This window comes from Mastigoproctus giganteus, chromosome 13 (genome assembly GCF_048544385.1).
Source record: "Mastigoproctus giganteus isolate SK-2022 chromosome 13, ASM4854438v1, whole genome shotgun sequence".
In the NCBI taxonomy this organism is placed as follows: domain Eukaryota; kingdom Metazoa; phylum Arthropoda; class Arachnida; order Uropygi; family Thelyphonidae; genus Mastigoproctus; species Mastigoproctus giganteus.
The window spans coordinates 106,363,125-106,386,013 of record NC_143587.1 but is presented as its reverse complement, the minus strand read 5'-3'; the positions used below and the strand labels follow the sequence as shown (position 1 = coordinate 106,386,013).

The window sequence follows — 22,889 nt, the reverse complement described above, 5'->3', positions numbered from 1 at the left end:
ATTACAGACCAGTTAGTTTAACTTCTGTTCCGGGTAAAATAATGGAGTCGCTGGTTAAAGATGCATTGCAGGATCATCTAGCCAAGACTGCAGCAATAATTCAGACACAGCATGGGTTTGTTAAGGGAAAGTCTTGTCTGACAAATTTGATAGGATATTATGATGTGATTACAAAGGAACTGGATGCAAAAAACAATTTTGATATCATATATTTGGATTTCAGGAAAGCTTTTGACACTGTTGCGCATGGAAGACTATTGTACAAATTGGAGCAGAATGGTATTAAGGGTAAGTTGCTACAATGGATAAAAGGATGGTTAAGTGCGAGAAGACAGAGGGTGGTAATCAATGGGTGCTGCTCTTCTTGGACTAATGTTATTAGTGGAGTCCCACAGGGTTCGGTGTTAGGTCCACTGTTGTTTTGTATATTTATCAATGATATTGATGAAGGCATATCAGGCTTAATGTCGAAGTTTGCAGATGATACAAAGGTTGGCAGGGTTGTTAATGACAGTAATGGCAGTCTGCTACTGCAACAGGATCTAGATATTTTGGGCAGATGGGCTAAGAAGTGGCAACTGAAGTTTAACCTTGACAAATGCAAAGTACTGCATATGGGTAGAAATAACCCCAGAGAAACATACCAACTGTGTGGTACTACACTTAAGGTGGTAGAAAATGAAAAAGACCTGGGAGTAATTGTGCAGTCAGATATGAAGTTCTCTGAGCAATGCAGACAGGCTGCCAGGGCAGGTCATGGGGTTTTGTCAATGATATATAGGAATTTTGCTAGCAGGGAAAAGGAGGTGATTATCCCTCTGTATGAGGCAATGGTCAGGCCACGCCTTGAGTACTGCGTACAGGTCTGGAGACCTCATTTTAGGAAGGATGTAGATTTACTTGAGCGGGTACGGAGAATTTTTTTTTTTTTTTTGATTTGGTAGTTGTTGGCGCATCGGCTTCTGTGGCCATATTGCACCTCCCAAGGTTTTTGCAGTACTTTGATCCAAGCCCGAGGCGGGAATCGAACCCGCGACCTTTGGGTTGCCGGGCAGGTACTTTACCCACTCGGCTAGCCCGGTCGGCTGGGTACGGAGAAGGGCAACAAGATTGGTGAGGGGAATGAAGGGATCCTCTTACCAAGAGAGGCTTAAGTTCTGCAAATTGCAGTGGCTGGAGACTAGGCACCTGCGCGGTGATCTGATTAAGGTATATAAGGCCTTGAATGGATTGAGCACGCTGAAGTCTGATGGGATCCTTCCACTTGTTCAGATTACAAACCTAAGGGGGCATAAATTCAAATTAAGAAAAGACAGATGTAGAATAGATGTGCGGAAATTTGCCTTTAGCCAGCGGGTGGTTAATTGCTGGAACAAACTTCCATCTGTCGTTGTGGAAGTTGATAGCTTGAATAAATTTAAGGAGGAACTGGACAGGCATTTGGAGGGAATGGTGTGATTTTTTTTTTTTTTTTTTTTTGGCTGATGCTGCATAAGCTTATACATTTGCTTTCTTGCATCACATGCCACTACTACTACTACTACTAATACTGTTTTCTCATCTAAGATATGCCCCTAAAACCACTTGCAAGTTTCTGCACCCCATTCAAAAGAGAGTAGTCAGGTTGATTAATGACCCATCTCTTCCAGTCTTTCCCCTTCTTGTTTCATAAAGAGTTTCTACAGTATGCTTCTTCTATTGACACTTCCACAGGCACTGTTTCATCCAAAATAGCATCTTTAATCCAACAGACTCTTCCAAAACGGTCCAAGCACATGCCACAACCAGTCAACATCCATCCATTCACCATCCAACTCCAAAAACCAACTTTTCCTCTTCCTCATTTATCACCTGTACTTCTATTTTCTGGAAAACTTTGCTTCATATGTATTCTCTGAAAATTATAATCTACATAAATTAAATCTAATATCAACAAGTATCTGTTTTTTCAACCTACAGCCTATACACAGTATTAAAAGTTCTAAGAGCTTTCATATTTGAAGTTTCGTTGAAAAAAAAAAAAAGTGTGTTCCATTCTGGAACAGACTACTGAACTTCCACCCAACACACTATAGATGTACTTCTTATTTCAGTTTATGAACAACAAACTTTACAGTATACCAATAATAGTGAACCCTAACTACAACCATGCATGTAGCTTATTATTTATGTCATTATATTTGCACACTCAAGGATAGCATAATGCTCTATCAATCTTTTCTGTATCAATTTGCAACCAGAAAGTTACAAACAAGACTGTTATATACGAAACACAGTTCAAAAAAATAAAATATAAAACAGAATAAAATTACAGTACAGCACACAGTTGCTAATAATGACAGAACAATGCATACTGTATATATCATAACAGATAACAATAACCAAAAAGTAAACCAGGTTGATTTTTATAAATCATTATTCCATCCATAATGCATGGAAGATCATCACAGAAAGCAAACAGATCAATGTACAGGTTATTACTTATCCAGACCATTATGAGGAAAGCTATGCTTAAGGCCTTGAATATTCCACAGTTTATTTTTGAAGATTTTGAAGGCCAGAAGTATATCAAACTCTATATCTAAGTATATCTAACAGGGAGCTAAAGGATTCTGTAATAACTGAGAGCAAAGTGGAGGAGAAATTGTTGAAGTTAAATGTAAGAAAGACACCTAGGGGTGGATATGGAATCTGGCTATATTAAAGGAGGCAGCAAAGGAAGTAAGCAAACCCTTAACCATTATTATGAGAGCATTTCCGGATTCAGGGGAAGTCCATATGGACTGGAGATGTGCAAATGTATCCCCAATTCACAAAGGGGAAAGCCGACCGGGCTAGCCGAGTGGGTAAAGCACCTGCCCGGCAACCCAAAGGTCGCGGGTTCGATTCCCGCCTCGGGCTTGGATCAAAGTACTGCAAAAACCTTGGGAGGTGCAATATGGCCACAGAAGCCGATGCGCCAACAACTACCAAATCAAAAAAAAAAAAAAAAAAAACAAAGGGGAATCAAAGGGTGACGCAAGTAATTACAGACCTGTTAGTTTAACTTCTGTTCCTGGGAAAATAATGGAGTCACTGGTTATATACGGAAGGTATCACAGAAAGCAAACAGATCAATGCGCAGGTAACTCATCCAGACCACTATGAGGAAAGCTATGCTTAAGACTGTGAATGTTCCACAGTTTATTTTTGAATGCCAAAAGTCTATCAATCACTTGATAAAGAAGTATTCAGACTCATCTAGACAAGACTGCAGTTATAGTTCAGATCCAGCATGGGTTTATTAAGGGGAAGTCTTGTCTGAATGGATACTATGATGTGGTCACAAAGGAACTGGACGCAAAAAATAATTTTGATATCATATACTTGGATTTCAGGAAAGCTTTTGATACTGTTGCACATAAAAGAGTGCTGTACAAATTAGAGCAGTATGGCATTAAGGGCAAGTTGCTGCTATGGATAAAGGGTTGGCCGAGTGAGAGAAGACAGAATGGTAATCGATGGACACTACTCGTCGTGGACTAGTTATTAGTGGAGCCATGCAGGGTTCGGTGTTGGGACCACTGTATTTATCAATAATATTGAGGTAGGTATATCAAGCTTAATGTTCAAGTTTGCCAATGATAAGGTTGGCAGGGTTGTTCACGACACCAATGACAGTACACTACTGCACAGGATCTAGAAAAGTTGAGCAAATGGGCTGAGAGGTGGCAACTGAAGTTTAATATTGACAAATGGAAAGTACTGCATATGGGTAGCAGTAAATTCAGAGTAATGTATCAACTGTGTGGTACTACCCTCAAGGTAGTGGGGAGAATGAAAAAGCCATGGAAGTTATTGTGCAGTCAGATAAGAAGTTTTCTGAACAGTGCAGACAGGGTGCCAGAACAGCTCATGGGGTCTTGTCAATGAATTTTGCTAGCAGGGATAAGGAGGTGATTATTCCTTTGTACAAGGCAATGGTCAGGCCACACCTTGAGCTGTATACAGGTCTGGAGGCCTCATTTTAGGAAAGATGAGGAACTGCTGGAATAAGTACAGAGAAGGGCAATTAGATTGGTGAGGGGAACAATGGGTTGCTCATACTAAGAAAGGCTTAAGTTCTGCATATTGCAGCATCTGGAGATCAAACACCTATGAGTTCATCTGATTGAGATGTATAATGCTTGAATGGTTTGAGCAAGCTCAATGCTGATGGGATTCTTCCTACAGCTCAGATTACACACCTGAGGGGGCATAAATTCAAATTGAGGAAAGACAATTTGCAGAGTAGAGGTGAGGAAATTTGCCTTTAGCCAGCAGGTAGTTGATTGCTGAAACAAACTTCCATCTGTTGTTGTGGAAGTTGACAGCTTAATTAAATTCAAGGAAGAAATATACAAATGTTTGTAGCAAATGGATGGATGGGTGAAATGAGAAGGTTTATTTTATTTATTATTATTATTATTTTTTTTTGCTGATGCTGTATAAGTGTGCTTTCTTGCAATGTGACTCTACTAATGCTAATACTAAGATATTAAGTGGCTGATTTCTGGAAGTAAATGTATTGTATGAGCATGTTAGCACCTTTACGAAGAAGATTAAAGCTGTTTTGTATAAAGTTACTTCTTAAAAAATCTAACCACCTCATAAAATTTTCAGCAAGATGTGCTGAGACAATTAAGTTTAAAAAATACTCAGCATTAATTAGTTGCCTTATAGATAAATTCTATCAGAAATTTTCAGATTTCAGGAATTGTAAACTTAAGTTTAAATTTTTGCTGATCCATTTTAGTATATATGTTGAAGTAGAAAATACCTTTCAGAAGAACTTTAGTTGAGAATATTCTCACTTTTTATAGAAAATACAATCAATAAAGGATCCTTTCCCAATCTTTCAAGCTATGCTGTTTGGTTTATTGCGCTATTTGGTAGCAAGCCTTGTACTTGTAAAAGCCTTTTTTCAATGACAAAATATATAAAGTCAAAGTCATCATAATTATTGAAAGATGAATATTTATGTTATGTACTTCATATTGCTATGTCAAGTGTGCCAATGAATATTGGGCTACAGTACAGAAAGCCAACAAGGGAACCATGGCAAACTACCGGACAAACGGGTTTGCCACTATTGCAATTATTCCCTGCATTCTCGGTAAACAGACTGTTTGTGTTATCAATAGCAGCAGTAGAAGTTGAGAATGATATACTGATTGACACGTAGGCATGACATACGATGTAATGATTAGTTTTTTCTCATTATTAAAAAAAATCATAATACTGATTTCTCTGTACATTTTTAGGTTTCCTAACCTACCCTTTCCTACCCTATCCTTAAAGGATAGGGTAGGAAAAAAAGGTAATGGTTTCTTTATTTTTCATAACTTGACCTTAAATATTAGGTTAGGAAATAATAGGAAAAGGTTTCCTTACATTTCCTAACCTAACCTTAAATGTTATGTTAAGAAATAACAGGAAAAGAAAGAAAGATTCTTTATATATATATTATATACACACACACACACACACACACACACACACACACCATAACATTAATGAATCATTTTAACGCTATGTTATCATCTGTCATGCCCATGTGTCAATCAATATATCGTTCTCTACTTCTAATACCGATAATATGCACCATATGTTCACCAAGAATGCAGGGAGAAACTGCAGTGGTGGCAAACCAATTTGTCCAGTAAGTTTCCCATAGTTTGCCGTGATTCTCATGTTGGCTTTCTTTACCTTCCGCCGAATATTGAATTTTTATGCAAGCAAAAACCATATCAAATATACATAGATCTTAGGAAGGCTTTTTATTCTGTTGCACAAGGAAGACTGCTGCACAAATTGGAGCAGTGTGGCACTGGAGGCAAATTACTGCTATGGATAAAGGGATGGTTGAGTGGGAGAAGGCAGAGCGTGGTAATCAATAGTCACTATTCTTCTTGACTAATGTTATTAGTGGAGTCCCCAAGGTTCAGTGTTGGGTTCATTGTTGTTTTCTGTACTTATTAATGATACTGACAAAGGTATATTAGACTTAATGGACAAGTTTGCAATGATACAAAGGTTGGAAGGGTTGTTAATGACACTAATGACAGGACGCTACTGCACAGGATCTAGAAAAGTTGAGCAGACAGGCTGAGAGGTGGCAACTGAAGTTTAACATTGGCAACTGTAAAATACTGCATATGGGTAGCAGTAAACCCAGAGTAACACATCAACTATGTGGTACTACACTGAGGGTGGTAGAGAATGAAAAGGAACTGGGGGTAATATTACAATCAGATATGAAGTTTTCTGAGCAGTGCTGCAAGAGTAGCTAATGGTGTCTTGTCAATGATATACAGAAATTTTCTAGCAGGGAAATGGATGTGATTATCCCCTTGTATAAGGCAATGGTCAGGCCAGACATTGAGTACTTGTTATTTGGTTTTTAGGAGCATTAGCAACTAAGGCCATATTGCTCCGGGAATATGCGGTGGTCATTCCCTGACCTTTCCGCATCCTCCGTATTTGGTGATGACGGGCTCAAACCTTGAGTACTGTATGCCGGTCTGGAGGCGCCTCCGTAGCCAGGTGGATAGGAGCAGCAGCAGCAGTGTGTAGCACACGCTTCTTGATTAGACTGGGGTTCAAGCCCGTGCCCACCAAATACGGAAAGGTCAGGGAATGACCACCGCATATCCCCAGAGCAATATAGCTTTAGTTGCTAATGCTCCTAAAAAACAAATAACAAACAAACAAACAGGTCTGGTGGTTGTTGCCATATTGCTCTGGGGATATGTGGTGGTCATTTCCTGACCTTTCCGCATCCTCCGTATATGGTAGTCACGGGCCGAACTCCGGTCTAATCAAGAAGCGTGTGCTATGCACCGCTGCTCCTGACCACCTGGCTATGGAGGCACCCTACTGTTTGGCAATGTTAGTCTTAGCTTGTTTGGCAATGTTAGATTTAGCTTGCAAAATCCTAAATTTTATCTATGATTGGCAAAGCTATCTACTCTCTTGGAGCAAATAGCCAATAAACATACACTCTTAATAAACTTCTAGCCAATGTTCATTTCATTACCGCACTGCAAGGAAAGAGCATGCGAACTCTTAACAAATTGATTTCTCTTAGTCAGGCTGAAATTACTTTAATATATTTGAAGAGTTCTGTCATTTTTAAATGCAAATATTGTAATAAAAAAAGTATAAAATCAGATTATGAGGGAGAAATTTATGGTCGTTATAAAGAAATCCTTTTATTTTCAAGGTCATTATACTGAATGCAAAATAGCATTAGGTTAATGAGAAATTGGCTGGGACCAATCACACAGGATGTTATAATGTGTTGGATGTTAAAAAGAGGTTCGCTATAAAGTTTCGATTGTAGCATTTTCATAATCAACCATGTGCAAATTAGGTAATCATGAAATCAGAAAAGTTGGGGGGGATTCAATTTGACGTTATGAAAACTAAAGTAATTACCACTTGGCCAATAATTTCACTCATTCATTCGAAACATACACAGTTCTGGACATTAGTTCCATTTGGTCACTATTGCTGCCAAATGAATTGAAAATAATCAATTATTTTGATTATTTTCAGAAATTTCATTAACTGTCTATAAGTTTCATTATTTTATTAATATATTACTAGGGGGACTTTGTCCCCTGCTCACCAATCCCCATGCATGCTTTTCTACGTAAAACAGAGGCATGATGGAGTAAGTCAAATCTTTTCTACGTAAAAGATACACCTGTTGAAACACAGATGTTCTTTCTCCCCTTTTACTCCCATCCTTCAGCTATCTCCCTCACTCATGCTTTTCCCCCTTTTGTTCTCCATCAGGAAACTCAGGTGAACCCTAATGGAGAGCAGCCAGAGTACTGTGAACAGCCTAGCTCACCACCCAGTGGTGGTGGTGGTGGGCAACGTGAAGTCCCACTAGGGGCCTTGCAGCCAAGAAGCCAGCACAACCAACAGAACCCAACACTTAACTACACATGACGCACAAAACTTTTGACTTTTACAGAGGTTCTGTATTCATCACAAGAGTACTGATGGCGCAGAAGTGGGAAACCATAGGTGGCACCTTACCCAAACACTATGCCACTATGATTGATATTTAATCAGGAAAAGACCCATGTAATTATTTACTTGTGCATTTGTAGTGACATAATTGCCCCTCCCACTTGTACCACATGACCAGCATCCCTCTTCTCCCATTGGCTATCCCACCACGTGGAATTCTCAAGATGGAATAAATATCACTATGTAATTATTTACCTGTGTTCACTTAGGAAAAGGCCCTTTGCTTCGGGTTCCATGATGCATGAAGAATATTGTTGCATCTGTAAGAGCAGGGCTAAAATATTTACAAAATACTAAACTATTTACAAATATACAGACTATATCGGGTCCCTTCACCAACTGGAACATCAAATGATACCGTGCGTGGTCATGTATTACAGAGTGAAGCATATGCACGGGGTTGGTGAACGTTATAGAGGCAGTTGTCTTTCAATGGAAGACAACAATATAATTATTTACCTATGTAGTGATGTAATTTTTAGTGATGTAATTGCTCCACTCTCTTCTCCCACTGGCTCAAATAAATATCACTAAGAGGAAAACTTTTTTAGTGTATAGAGAGATACCATGCAGTAACATTTTTCATCACAAGCATGCATGCTGCACCAGAGCAAGGATGAGGTATTGCAAATGAAAACTATTCAATAGTTCACTCTTCTGCAACCAGGTCTTTCCTTCTGTGAAGCCAATTAATCTTGTTACTAATCTTTGCATCCTTTTGCAACCAAGGCAGCTATTCAGATGTCCCCCCTCCCTTTCCATCCCAACTAACAATATCATACAAACTTATAATATTTAACTGCTTAACTAGTGGATCCCTTAATCTTGTATCAGAAACAACAGAACATACTTTCCCAAAAACTGTGTTGCACATCCAATTTCAGATGCCATCAAGAACATGCATGGTGCAATATTAAATGAGCATCATGTATAGCTAACAAAATTGAAACCATTAACATTCCTCTTATCAAATGGCTATAATGGAAAACAAGTAATTAGTTTTTTGTTTGTTAGGTGCACAATCCAAATAATTGTGCAGCCCATCAAAATTTCTCTGATAACTCTTATGGCCACTCCTACTATCCACAGATATATTTTACCTACTTATGACTCATGATATAATAATTGAGATTTTTTTTTTACCATGCCAACAGCACTTTCATCAAAAGGATTCCATAAGACATTTTCAGGATAGTGAGCAAGAACTTTAGATCTGTATGGCCTATCAAGAGGAGTACAATGAAGATGATCTCCTAAAATAAATAAAAAAAAAACAATACAATGAAAGTTTCAAGACAAAAGTACACATTTATTATTAAAATAATTCATTTCAGAAGAAATAAACTAAATTATTTTGTGTGGTCAATATAAAGCTTGGTACATTCCTGTTAAAGGATCAAATGACATTTGCACAATCACAAAGTTCTGTACTTTCCAACCTCAAATACAGCAGCTTCAAAGATTTAAAGAGGAATAATTTCTTCATGAGATGTTTGTGGAGAGTCTGGGTCACTTGACAAAGAAAAGGCTATAGGCTGCTTATGTTCTGCACAGTCAATTCTTGAAAATATTTTTGATTTTCATGAAAAGTATATATTATAAATGAGCTCCCAAATGAAATACTTACTGCTCAAGGAGAATCTTGTAATGGTTGAAAATTAAGTAAAGAAAGAATCCCTATTCTATTATGATGCAATGCAGATAGCAGTACAAACCTGTGGCCATTTCTGATTCTTTTGGGGAAATTCATCAAGCCAAGCTGTTTTAAAATGTAAAAACCAACTTGTGTGTGATTATGAATAAAAGTGCTTATTATTATAAATCAGCAGAAGAATAGTTTCAAAAAAAAAAAAAAAAGGAACACTTGGATGATCCTAGATCACCTGCATGGCACATTCTGCTAAGACACTTCAGCATACAAGGAGATGCATTTTTATCACCAAACACCACCAGTTTTAAGTAACAACTGATGAAAGCATTATTTATAACCTCAAGAGAGCATGTAGAGCCCACCTGGCTACTTGATCTGGAACATAGGAGGCATTTCATTTAAAGAAAAAGTGGTTTGGATGCTATTCTTAAATTAATTGCTTGCAACAGTATTACATGAAGTATAATAATCAACTGCTTCACAAAGAATGACCTGGGAGAGAAAAATCATTGAACAAACATGGTCCAAAAAATGAATATAATCAACATTGAAGGAAAAGAGAATTTGAATGGATGTATGGATTTTGTTGGAGAATTTGAGGAATTTAAAGTGGATGACGACATTGCTATTACAGCAACAACAGAAGATGCTATCTACCAAGCAAAATGAAATTTCTGTTAACTATGATAAAAGTGAAGCACAAACACTCCCTTTAGTATTCGTAGTGGCACATGACAAATGATGCAAGAAAGCAAGCTTATACAGCATCAGGAAAAAAAAAAAATTCCCACATCACCACCTGTCCATCCCCTCCAATAGTTTGTTTAATTCTATCTTGAATTTATTCAAAGTACGTACTCACTTCCATATCAATAGATGGAAGTTTGTTCCAACAATCAACTACCTGATGGCTGAAGGAAGCCTCTGTACATCTACCCTGCATTCACTAATTTTGAATTCACGCATCCCCATATGAATAGCATGAGCAAGGGAAGAATGCCATCAGCATTTAGCTTACTCAATCCATTCAAAGCCTTAAACATCTCAATCAGATCTTGCAAAAAAAGGTGAACCTGTCCAGATGTCACAATTTGCAGTTGTAAAAAAAACTGGCTTTCTTAATAAGAGTATCCTTTTGTTCCCCTCACTAACAAGATTAGTGAGGAAAACAAAAGGGTACTCTTATTATCCCTTCTCTCCACCTGTTCCATCAGTTCTACATTCTACCTAAAATGAGGTCTACAGACCTGTATTTATATTTCTCGACCCATCTGCCAAGTTTTTCTACATCTTTTTGAAGTAGCATACCTTGATAACTGTCATTAGCCACCCAATCAACCTTTGTATCATCTGCCAATTCACACATTAGGCCTCATATACCTTCATCAGTATAATTAATAAATATAGAAAGTAAAAATAAACAAAGCAGTGAACCGGGGAGCTCCACTAATCTTCCCACAATCTGTCCAGTCTCTATAACAGCATTAGCATTACTAGAGGCACATGATGCAAGAAAGCAAGCTTAAACACCATCAGCAAAAAAAAAAAAAAAACCTTAACATTTCACCCATCCATTCACTCCAAATGTTTGTCTAGTTCTGCCTTGAATTTATTTAAACTGTCAACTTCTATGACATATGGAAGTTTGTTCGAGCAAACAACCACCTGCTGGCTCGATGCATTTCTGCACATCTATTCTACAATTGTCTTTCTTCAATTTAGATCACCTTGCAGGTTCTAGTCTCCAGATACTACAATTTGCAGAACTTAAGCCTTTCTTTGTAAGAGCAACCCCTTGTTCCATTCACAAATCTTGTTGTCCTTCTCTGTACTCGTTCTAGCAGCTCTAGATCCTTCCTAAAATGAGGCCTCCAGACATACACAGTACTCAAGTTTTGGCACGGCCATTGCCTTATTCAAGGGGATAATCACCTTCTTATCAATGCTAGAAAAATTCCTGTATATCATTGACAAGACACCATGAGCTACTCCTGAGCCTGTCTGCACTGCTCAAAAAACCTGATATCTGACTGCACAATTACTACCAGGTCCTTTTCATTCTCTTCCACCCAGCTCAGTACCACACAGTTGATACGTTAATCTGGGGTTCCTACTACCCACATGCACTACTTTATATTTGTCAATGTTAAACATCAGTTGCCACTGATCAGTCCATCTACTCAACTTTTCTAGATCCTGTTGCAGTAACATACTGTCATTAGTGTTATTATTAAAAATCCTGCCAAAATTTGTATAGTCGTCTGCAAACTTGGACATTAAGCCTGTTATACCTACATCAATATCATTAATAAATACGGAAAACAACAATGGACCCAACACCGAACCCTGGGGGAATCCACTAATAACATTAGTCAATAAAGAGCAGTGTCCCTTGATTACCACTCACTGCCTTCACTCACTCAACCATCTCTTTATCCATAGCAGCAATTTCATCTTAATGTCATACTGCTACAATTTGTACGGTAGTCTTCCATGTGTAACAGTATCAAAAGCTTTCCTAAAACTCAAGTATAGGATATCAATTATTTTTTGCATCCAGTTCCTTTGTGACCTCATTGAAGTATCCAATCAAATTGGTCAGACAAACTTCCCCTTAAGAAACCCATGCTATGTCTGAACTATAACTGCAGTCTTGTCTAGATGAACCTGTAATGCCTCTTGAACCAGTGCCTCCATTAATTTCCCAGGAACAGAAGTTAAACTTAACAGGTCTGTAATTACACAAGATTGGTGAGGGGAATGAAGGGATCCTCTTACCAAGAGAGGCTTAAGTTCTGCAAATTGCAGTGGCTGGAGACTAGGCACCTGCGCGGTGATCTGATTGAGATATATAAGGCCTTGAATGGGTTGATCATGCTGAATTCTGATGGGATCCTTCCACTTGTTCAGATTACGAACCTAAGGGGGCATAAATTCAAATTAAGAAAAGACCGATGTAGATTAGATGTGCGGAAATTTGCCTTTAGCCAGCGGGTGGTTAATTGCTGGAACAAACTTCCATCTGTCATTGTGGAAGTTGATAGGTTGAATAAATTTAAGGAGGAACTGAACAGGCATTTGGAGGGAATGGTGCAATTTTTTTTTTTTTTTGCTGATGCTGCATAAGCTCATACACTTGCTTTCTTACATCAAATGCCACTGCTACTACTACTTGTGTCACCCTTTAATCCACCTTTGTGAATTGGAGTCACATTTGCGCATCTCCTGTCCATGGGGACCTCCCCTGAATCCAAGGAAGCTCTCATAATTATGGCTAAAGGTTTGCTTACTTCCTTTCCTACCTCCTTTAATATAAATGGATAGATCCATCCACCACAGGTCTTTCTTATGCTTAACTTCAACAATTTCTCCTCCACTTTGTTCTCAGTTATTACAAAATCATTTAGCTCCCTGCCAGAGTTTGATAAACTTCTGGCATTCCCCATTCACACAACTCTTTATGTGTGAATGTAGATGCAAAATACTCATTCAGTTTGTCACCCACCTCGGCAGAATCCTCAACAGTGAAACCATCAATATCAAGTGGACCAATCTGAATCACCTTCTTCCTTCTAGAGTTTACTTAAGTAGAAAACTCTTGATTTCTCGTAATCTGCTTTATCTCCTTTGTGACTTGATTACAGACCAGCTTATATCTACAATAGGTTTCTGTGTCACCTGATAATTTATATGCATCGCATGCATTTTTCTTCTCTGCCACACATCTCATTAGTTCATGTGCCATCCATTTATGCCTAAACCTTGAAAAATATTTCTTAGATGGTATGAAAAGCCAAGTACCTTGCAAGATTAATTCTTTCAATGCTTCCCATTTAGAATTTGCCGTTAGTAACCTCATCAGTTGGTCCCACTGTATAGAATTTTAACCTGTCTCAGACCACCGTAATCACCTTTATGAAAGCAAAAACCCTTCCCTTTACCCCTGACAGTACTTACTCTGAGTAAATCCCACATCAGCACACTGTGTCACTGCCACTTAGTGGTTCCTTTATCTGCAGATTCTTAATACATGAATAATCACTACTGATAATCAGATCAAGAGTATTACCCACTCTGGTTACCTCTCGAACATGCTGTTGTAGAAAACAATAATCCAATAAATCCAAAAAAGCTTGCTAGTGTGTGAGTGACAAACACAGAAGTTCCAGTCAACATCTGGGAAGTTAATATCCCCCATTATAAGACAATCTGATTTACTGGTACAGTATTTCTTTGTACAGTTGTTCATTATAATTCCAATTCTGCATTCCTTATAACTGCGTGAAACCATGTCTCTGATATCTCAACGATTTATTTACTAAACTCCTAGCATTAGTGTACACACAAGTATTAGCATTAGTAGAGGCATTTGTTGCAAGAAAGCAAGCTTATGCAGCATCAGCCAAAAAAAAAAAAAAAAAAACCCACTTCCACTTCACCCCTCTGTTCATTCAAAATACCTGTCCAGCTGAGCCTTAAACTTATTTAGGCTATCAACCTCCACGACAAGGGATGGAAGTCTGTTCCACCAACCAACCACCCGCTGGCTAAAGGCAAATTTCCGCATGTCTATCCTACATCTGTCTTTCCTCAATTTGAATTTATGCCCTCTCAGGTGATTATTCTGAGCTAGAGGAAGAATCCCATCAGCATTGAGCATGCTCAAACCATTCAAGGCTTTATACACCTCTATCAGATCACCTCGCTGGTGCCTAGTCTCCAGACACTGTAATTTGCAAAACTTAAGCCTTTCTTCGTAAGAGCACCCCTTTGTTCCATTCACTAATCTTGTTGCCCTTTTCTGTACTCGTTCCAGCAGCTCTACATCCTTCTTGAAATGAGGCCTCCAGACCTGTATACAGTACTCTAGGTGTGGCTTGACCATTGCCTTATACAAGGGAATAATCACCTCCTTATCCCTGCTGGAAAAATTCCTGTATATCATTGACAATACTCCATGAGCTACTCTTGCAGCCCATCTGCACTGCTCAGAGAACTTCATATCTGCCCGCACAACCACCCCCAAGTCCCTTTCATTCTCTACCACTGTCAGTGTAGTACCACAGATACAACATTCTCTACCACTGTCAGTGTAGTACTACAGTATACATGCATGTGTTCATATTCTTAGTTACCCTAACACAGCCCATGTATTTACTTGTTTCACGATGACCCTCAGCAGTCCCTGAAATCCCCAGGACTCTTTGTTTTCCAGGCTGCTGCTCATTCCAATAGAAGCAGTGCAAGAATCACTTTAACCTCTGCCAGCAGTTGCTGTAAATTTATCAGTCCATGTATCCCCCCTTCCAAAGGTAGCAGTTTCCGACCCACCTAACGTGGCCTCAATAGCATCAACAAATATTCTTGCACCCTTTCTATTTAAGTGTATGCCATCCCTTTAGAAGCAGTCTCTCCTATTATTAAGCCCAGAATAGGCTGAGAAAAATCTACCCCATGAGCCTTGCACAATCTTTCCCCAAGCCGAATTGACTGACAAGGCTCTCATCATATACTCCCTCCTATCATGTCTGGGCAGAATTGCAGATGCTTTCAAATTCAACCCTAACTTGCAGCTTTTTTTTTCAATAAGAGTAGGAGAACTTAGCCATTCTCCTACTCTTAATGTTATTAGTGCCAACGTGTACAACAATATCACTTTTGTGCCTTAAAAGACTACCTGCTCTACTACATCAATCAACTTTTGCCATTGGCACACATACCATGGTCCTGTCCCTCCTATCCATTTTGCACAATATATTCCCTGTTTCCCTGACAATACAGTCACTGACAACAACTCTGCAGAGATTTTAATGTTTCCAAAACTCACAGTCTACCTGGGTATACTTTTAGTAATAATTCTAAAAATCCAAAGAATTTAATAATCACATACAGCTTTTATTATATACAACAAAAATTGTTTTCTTTGATACATATTTCACGTTCAAGCAATATGTGTGCTTCTTACTTCTTCCATTGTGACAAACATGTATAGACATATTGTAACCTGCAAGTCGATAGCTATATAAATATTTGCTAAAGCTATCGAGGCAGTGTTAGGTGGGTCGGAAAACTGCTATCTTGGAGGGGATACACAACTAATAATATTACCCCCAGGGGCTCACATCTGGTGAGTATGGGCTTGGCACACCCAAGGTGCTGAGCTGGATATCATCATTCTTCTCTTTCTCGGCGATTCTCTCTCTCTCTCTCTCTCTCTCTCTCTCTCTCTCTCTCTCTCTCAGGATAATTCAGATTTTTTTTTTTTTTTGCCTGCTGCAGCATAAGCCTATGGCTTCCTTGCACCATATGGCTAAAAATAATAATAATAGAAGATTAACAGTAGCTGCTGGAAGAGGTTAAAGAGATTCTTGCACTGCTTCTATTGGAATGAGCAGCAGCCTGGAAAACAAGATACAGGGAATTTCAGAGACTGCTGGGAGTCATTGTGGTACAAGGAAACACATGGGTTGTGTTATGGTAGCTAAGAATTGGAACTGGTGCATGTATACTTACATGTACACCAATGCTAGGAATTTGGTAAATAAATCTGAGGTGTTGGTCAAAACGTCAAAGGCAGATATTGTTGGGATATCAGAGACGTGTCACACAGATATAAGGAAGCAAAAATGGAATTTGGTGAGTACAATGTGTACAAGAAGGATAGACAGGATAGGAAGGGAGGAGGGGTTATGCTTTTAGTTAAGAAACACAAAATCCAAGGAAGTGAAGTCAGTCGACATCGCTCGACAGTGCAGTGTCGAGTCAGTTTGGTGTGACATAAGCAAGAAATCAAAATTGAGAGTGGGAGTGTGTTATAGGCCAAATGATTCTAATAAGTAAAATAAAAAAAACTGTAGAGGGAAATAAAGTGGGCCAGTAAATCAGAGAGTCTTTAATAATGGGGGATTTTAATTTCCTGGATATTGACTGGAATTTGTGGGTTGGTCACTCACATGCTAGCAAGGCTTTTGTGGATTTATTGGATGATTGTTTTCTACATCAACATGTTCAGGAAGCAACTAGATGGAGTACTACTCTTGATCTGATTATCAGTAGCAATTCTTCATGCATTAAGAATCTGCAGAAAAAGGAACCACTAGGTGGCAGTGATCACAGTGTGCTGAAGTGGGATTTACTCAAAGAGGTACCTACCATCAAGGGTAAAGGGAAGGGTTTTTGCTTTCATAAAGGCGACTACAGTGGTCTGAGACAGTATTTAAATTCTGTACGGTGGGACCAACTGATGATGTTACCAACAGCAAATTCAAAATGGAAAGCATTCAAGGAATTAATTTTGGAAGTTACTGGGCTTTTACATACCAACCAAAAAATATTGTTCAAGGTTAAGGCCTAAATGGATGTCAGATGAACTAATTAGACATGTGGCAGAGAAGTAAAATCCATGGGATACATATAAATTAATGGGTGACATGGAAGCCTATGATAGATATAAGCTGGTCTGTAACCAAGTCATAAAGGAGGTTAGGCAGGCAAACACAGATGAGAAATCTTTGGCAAAGGATGTAAAGAAAAACAGCAAAGAGTTCTTTACATATGTAAACTCTAGAAGGAAGGGGATGAATCAGATTGGTCTACTGGATATCAATGGTTCAACTGTTGATGATCCTGCTCAGGTGGCTAACAAACTAAATGAGTATTTTGCATCTACATTCACACATGAGGAGTTATTCAGGGAGGGGAATGCCAGAGGTGAACTAAATTCTGGCAGTGAGCTAGATGATTTTGTAATAACTGAGAGAAAAGTGGAGGAGAAATTGTTGAAGATAAACATAAGAAAGGCACCTGGGGCGGATGGAATCTATCCAGTTATATTACAGGAAGCAGCAAAGGAAGTAAGCAAACCATTAGCCATAATCATGAGAGCTTCCTTGGACTCAGGGGAGGTACCCATGGACTGGAGATGTGCAAATGTGATCCCAATTTACAAAGGAGGATCAAAGGGTGACACAAGTAACTATAGACCTGTTAGTTTAACTTCTGTTCCAGGGAAATTAATGGAGGCACTGGTTAAAGAAGCACTGCAGGATCATCTAGACAAGACTTCAGTTATAACTCTGACACAGCATGTGTTTGTTAAGATGAAGTCTTGTCTGACCAATTGATTGGATACTATGATGCAGTCACAAAGCAACTGGATGCAAGGAATAATTTTGATATCATATATTTGGATCTTAGAAAGGCTTTTGATACTGTTGCACATGGAAGACTGCTACACAAATTGGAGCAGTGCGGCATCGGCGGCAAATTGCTGCTATGGATAAAAGGATGGCCGAGTGGGAGAAGACAGAGCGGTAATCAATGGACACTGCTCTTCGTGGACTAATGTTATTAGTGAAGTCCCTCAAGGTTCAGTGTTAGGTCCATTGTTGTTTTCTGTATTTATAAATGATATTGATGATGGTATATCAGCTTAATGTCCAAGTTTGCAGACGATATGAAGGCTGGCAGGGTTGTTAATAACACTAAGACAGTACTCTGCTGCAACAGGATCTAGAAAATTTCAGCAGATTGGCTGAGAGGTGGCAAATGAAGTTTAACATTGACAAATGTAAAGTACTACATATGGGAAGTAGTAACACCAGAGTAACGTATCAACTCTGTGGTACTACACTGACAGTGGTAGAGAATGAAAAGTACCTGGGGGTAATTATGCAGGCAGACATGAAGTTTTCTGAGCAGTGCAGACTGTCTGCAAGAGTAGCTCATGGTGTCTTGTCAATGATATATAGAAATTTTTCTAGTAGGGATAAGGAGGTGATTATCCCCTTGCGTAAGGTGATGGTCAGGCCACACCCTGAGTACTGTATACAGGTCTGGAGGCCTCATTTTAAAAAGGATGCAGAGCTGTTGGAATGAGTACAGAGAAGGGCAACAAGATTAGTGAATGGAACAAAGAGTTGCTCTTATGAAGAAAGGCTTAAATTTTGCAGATAATAGTGTTTGGAGACTAGGCACCTGCAAGGTGATCTGATAGAGGTGTATAAAGCCTTGAATGGTTTGAGCATGCTCAATGCTGACGGGACTCTTCCTCTTGCTCAGAGGGCATAAATTCAAATTGAGAAAGACAGTTGTAGGATAGATGTGCAGAAATTTGCCTCTAGCCAGCGGGTAGTTGATTGGTGGAAGAGACTTCCATCTTTTGTTGTGGAAGTTGATAGCCTAAATAAATTTAAGGCTGAGCCGGACAGGTATTTGGAACGAAAGGAGTGAAATCTGAGCTTTTTTTTTTTTTTTTTTTTTGGCTGATGCTGCATCGTATGCTCTATTAATGCTATATCTTGAAGTTTCTTCCGATTTCAGTTGTTTTCTGGTTCAATCATGGTAGCTAGTATTTGCTTCTAACATGAGTTTAATATTCTGTGTTTGGCAATTGCAACTCATGGTTCTGTTAACAATCCAAATATATTTTGTTACATTTGCAATAACTATGTTGTGGCAAAACAAAGGCAGAATACAACATCATTTTTGAAATATATATATATATATATATACTACATATTTTAGAATTAAATTAAATGACCAGGACAAATGTTGGTTCTCCCCACCAACAAACAAGTATGCCATACATGTGTGGAGGGCTTGCGATTATAGAAATGTGGTAAAAAGAAGACCATGACATTTGCCATTCCCATGGTGCAGAAGGAACCTCAGAATCATTAATAATTATTACTTTTGTTCCATTAATGCAGCAAGGTACTGGTTAAAGTAATGTTGTTGGGGTACACAATGCTTTGGTTGTTTTATGCATTATAGCCTTCTGCATTTATGGAATCCATGAGCACGAATTACTCCACCAACTGTTCTTGAATGTATGCAATCACATCCCAAATCTAGCATTTTTGATCTAGAGCGGTGTTTCTCAGCCTTACATTTAGGGGGCCTGCAAGTTTACCTCACATCTGTCTTGGCATTTTCTGAAACTTCCTAATTGGAGAAAGAAAGCAGAAGATCAGTTCGTTCCTCGCAAGATTGAGTTCATGGTAAATAGCACAGTTTATATTACCAGATTGTCTGTTCCTGATAATGAGTCTTTGTGCTCATTAGCTTTGAGTACAAAGTAGTCTTTGCATATAAGTATCACAAATTCTAATAGTTGCATATAAGTATCACAAATTCTAATAGTTGCATATATGTTCATTTTATCCCGTTGTTGCTGTGGGCCATCAAATTCTCCATCCTTGACACAGACACATTGTTCATATTTTTCCATTCTATTTAAACCCTCAACCAGTATTCAAACTCAAAAGAAAAAATGATTTGCAACAAGTCAGTTTTACTTTGCTCCCCAAAAGTAGAATAGTCTATTCAATACAATCTATTGAACGTATCGGTTTGTCACAGTTCGTGTGATCAAGGATCAACATAATCTTCAGCAATATTTTAATCATAACATTAAAATTGGGTCGAGTTCCACCCCTTATTTTATGTATTTATATAAATGCTGCATAATTATTTATATTATTTTATTATTTTCATTTGCATAATTATTTTTCAGTAACCCCTCTTCCATAATGAGTAAGCAAAGAATGTTCTTTGATTTTGTGTTGACTTCAAAGCCACCACTGCCAAGCTTATACTGACAGAACCCTTACAAATACTTCTAATGGTACTGTAAGCGCAGCCATAAAAAAAAAGATCGACGAGCCTTCCAAAAGTTCATCAGATATGTTCAAAAAACAAAAATGATTCAATGTACATTCAATATGGTTTTAGTTGCCTTGAACTTGGAGCTGTAAAGCCCAGTGTGTGCTTTGTGGTGATATATTATCAAACGAAGCAATGAACCCTGCGAAACTAGTCCGTCACTTAGAAGGAAAACATCATGGGTTGAAAAATAAACCCACTGATTATTTTTTAAGCAATTCCATGCTTTAAAAAGGCAGCAGGAGACTTAAACCTAAATTAGGGACAGTGCTGGATTAAGGTATAGGCTAGTAGGGTTCTTGCCGGGGACACCATTCTTTAAGGGCACCAAAAACAGAGTAACAATGAGGAAATATATATCCTTAGTAAATGCTGCCAAAAAATCTTTCTGCCCAAGGTGCAGAAATACTTTTATACCCTGATTAGGGACAAACAATTTCCTTGTAAAATCATAGTAACACTGCATATTGCAAAAGCCAAGAAGCCCTTTATTGCAGAAGATTTAATTGAGCCTTGTATGGTAGATGTCTGTGCCAAACTTTTTGGGGAACCTTATGCAAAGAAATTAAAGAATTTCCACTGTGTAACACTGTAAATCAAATACTGAAGATGGAAGATATCACAGAACAAGTTAGTTAGTTAGTTAGTTAGTTATTTGGTTTTTAGGAGCATTAGCAACTAAGGCCATATTGCTCCGGGATATGCGGTGGTCATTCCCGGACCTTTCCACATCCTCCGTATCCACCAAAAGAGGGTTAAAGGAACTACCAGACAAGAACAAAATTAAAATAAAAAATTCCATGACCATTATTGGCCTCGTGGTCCTCTGTCGATATGGGGCATGATGGTCAGTCTATTTTATTTTTTATTTTGATTTTGTTATTGTCTGGTAGTTCCTTTAACCCTCTTTTGGTGATATTTCACGTCTTTCGGAACTGGTACCTCTGGGGGGTACCGCTAAATTAATAAATAATTGGCATTAGTCTAAATTTTGTATAGTTTTAATTGGATTAAAAGTTCGAAATTATACAAGGGTTTACGGGCTACTATTTATATCTATTCTTTCTTTTAGTTTGATTGTTTATTTGGGTTATTTTTATGTTAATTTTCGCTCTATAGTTTTTGCCATACTACTGGCTTATATTTTATTTTATTTAATTTAACATATTGGATGTATTTCAGCTTCATATGGAGGAATTGCATGTCGCTGCCTCTAATGAATGCTCAACTATTTATTTACTTATCTCATTATAATTTAATTTTATTTAATATAATTCAATGATAGTATATATATTTTATTGGGAGTTTTAGCTCCATTTACTTAAATTCAAAATACAGAAGTTCAATTAGATTTCAGGTTTTCCTTCTTTTGTAAAGCAAATTAACACAGAAATATTTCACTTTGATATATAGGTACTTCAATATCTAATCAAAAAACATTTATGGGGAATGTTGTACACACCAGTTCCAGTGAAATCACCAAAGTTAAAAAACAAACACTACTGCTGTTGCCAATGTTTTTGTATTATTTACAAAAGTGGAGTTCACAGAAATATGGGAACATCATTAGAGGTCCGTGGAGCCAAAAATGCAGAGAAACACTTATCTAGAGGATGACAAACTACTGCGATGAAGAAATTCTCAAATACGGACCACAAAGTGAGCTCAATGATGTTATGAGAGATTTAAATCTACCCAAAGGATCCAATAATCTGCTAGCCCCAGGAAATCATCTCGTGGTATGGACATTATGAAAAAGAAGTGCCTCCCAAATTTTCCAAAGAAGGACAAATGACATTCAATCATATTCCAGTAGTCATGAACTTTTTTGGAATTTTCTACTAACCAAGAGAGTGGAGGCTATTTTCTGACTCATCAAAGGAAAGCCTCAAAGGAGTTCTCCTTTGTGATAGATACAAGTATGCATCCGTTCCTGTAGTCCATTCAGCATACTTAAAAGAAAACTACAAAACTATTAAGCTTCCTTTGGAAAACATTCAGTATAAGGATCATAGCTTGCTAATGCATGGAGGTTTAAGTTATTGACCTACTACTCAACAACTTGGTTACACAAAAATGATTGCTTCCTGTGAAAATGGGATAATCAAGAAGGAAGTGAACACTTGAAAGGAACGTGTGACCACCACAACGGTCTCTGACATCTGGTTGAAAGAACAATACAGACAAGCCACTAGTAGATCAAAACAAAGTACTGTTACCTCATCAGCACATAAAGCTAGGTGTAATGATAATTCATCCAAACATAAAGGAGATTATTTCACAGCTAGCAGTAACTTGTCCCTAATGCCACACTACAAATTTGTACAGCAATCTTTTACAAGCAACAGTATCAAAAGTTTATCTGGAATCTAAGTTTATGATGTCAAAATTATTTTTTTGCATCCAGTTAATTTTTTAAATGCATCATAGTATCTAATCAGAATGCTCAGACAAGATCACACCTTAACAAATCCAAGCTGTAACTGCTATATAACTGTTCCTGACTACA

The 22,889-nt window shown here is 38.1% G+C and overlaps 1 protein-coding gene across 4 annotated transcripts in view; it reads right to left on the bottom strand.

Moving 5' to 3' along the window:
* pns (DENN domain containing pinstripe) overlaps positions 1–22,889 on the bottom strand; it is a 371,641-nt gene that overhangs the window by 334,617 nt on the left and 14,135 nt on the right. For all 4 annotated transcript variants that reach the window (XM_090388148.1, XM_090388147.1, XM_090388145.1 and 1 more), the window contains exon 2: positions 9,208–9,317. In XM_090388148.1, coding sequence (XP_090244274.1) covers positions 9,208–9,317 — 110 coding nt within the window. The remainder of the gene's footprint in view (positions 1–9,207; positions 9,318–22,889) is intronic.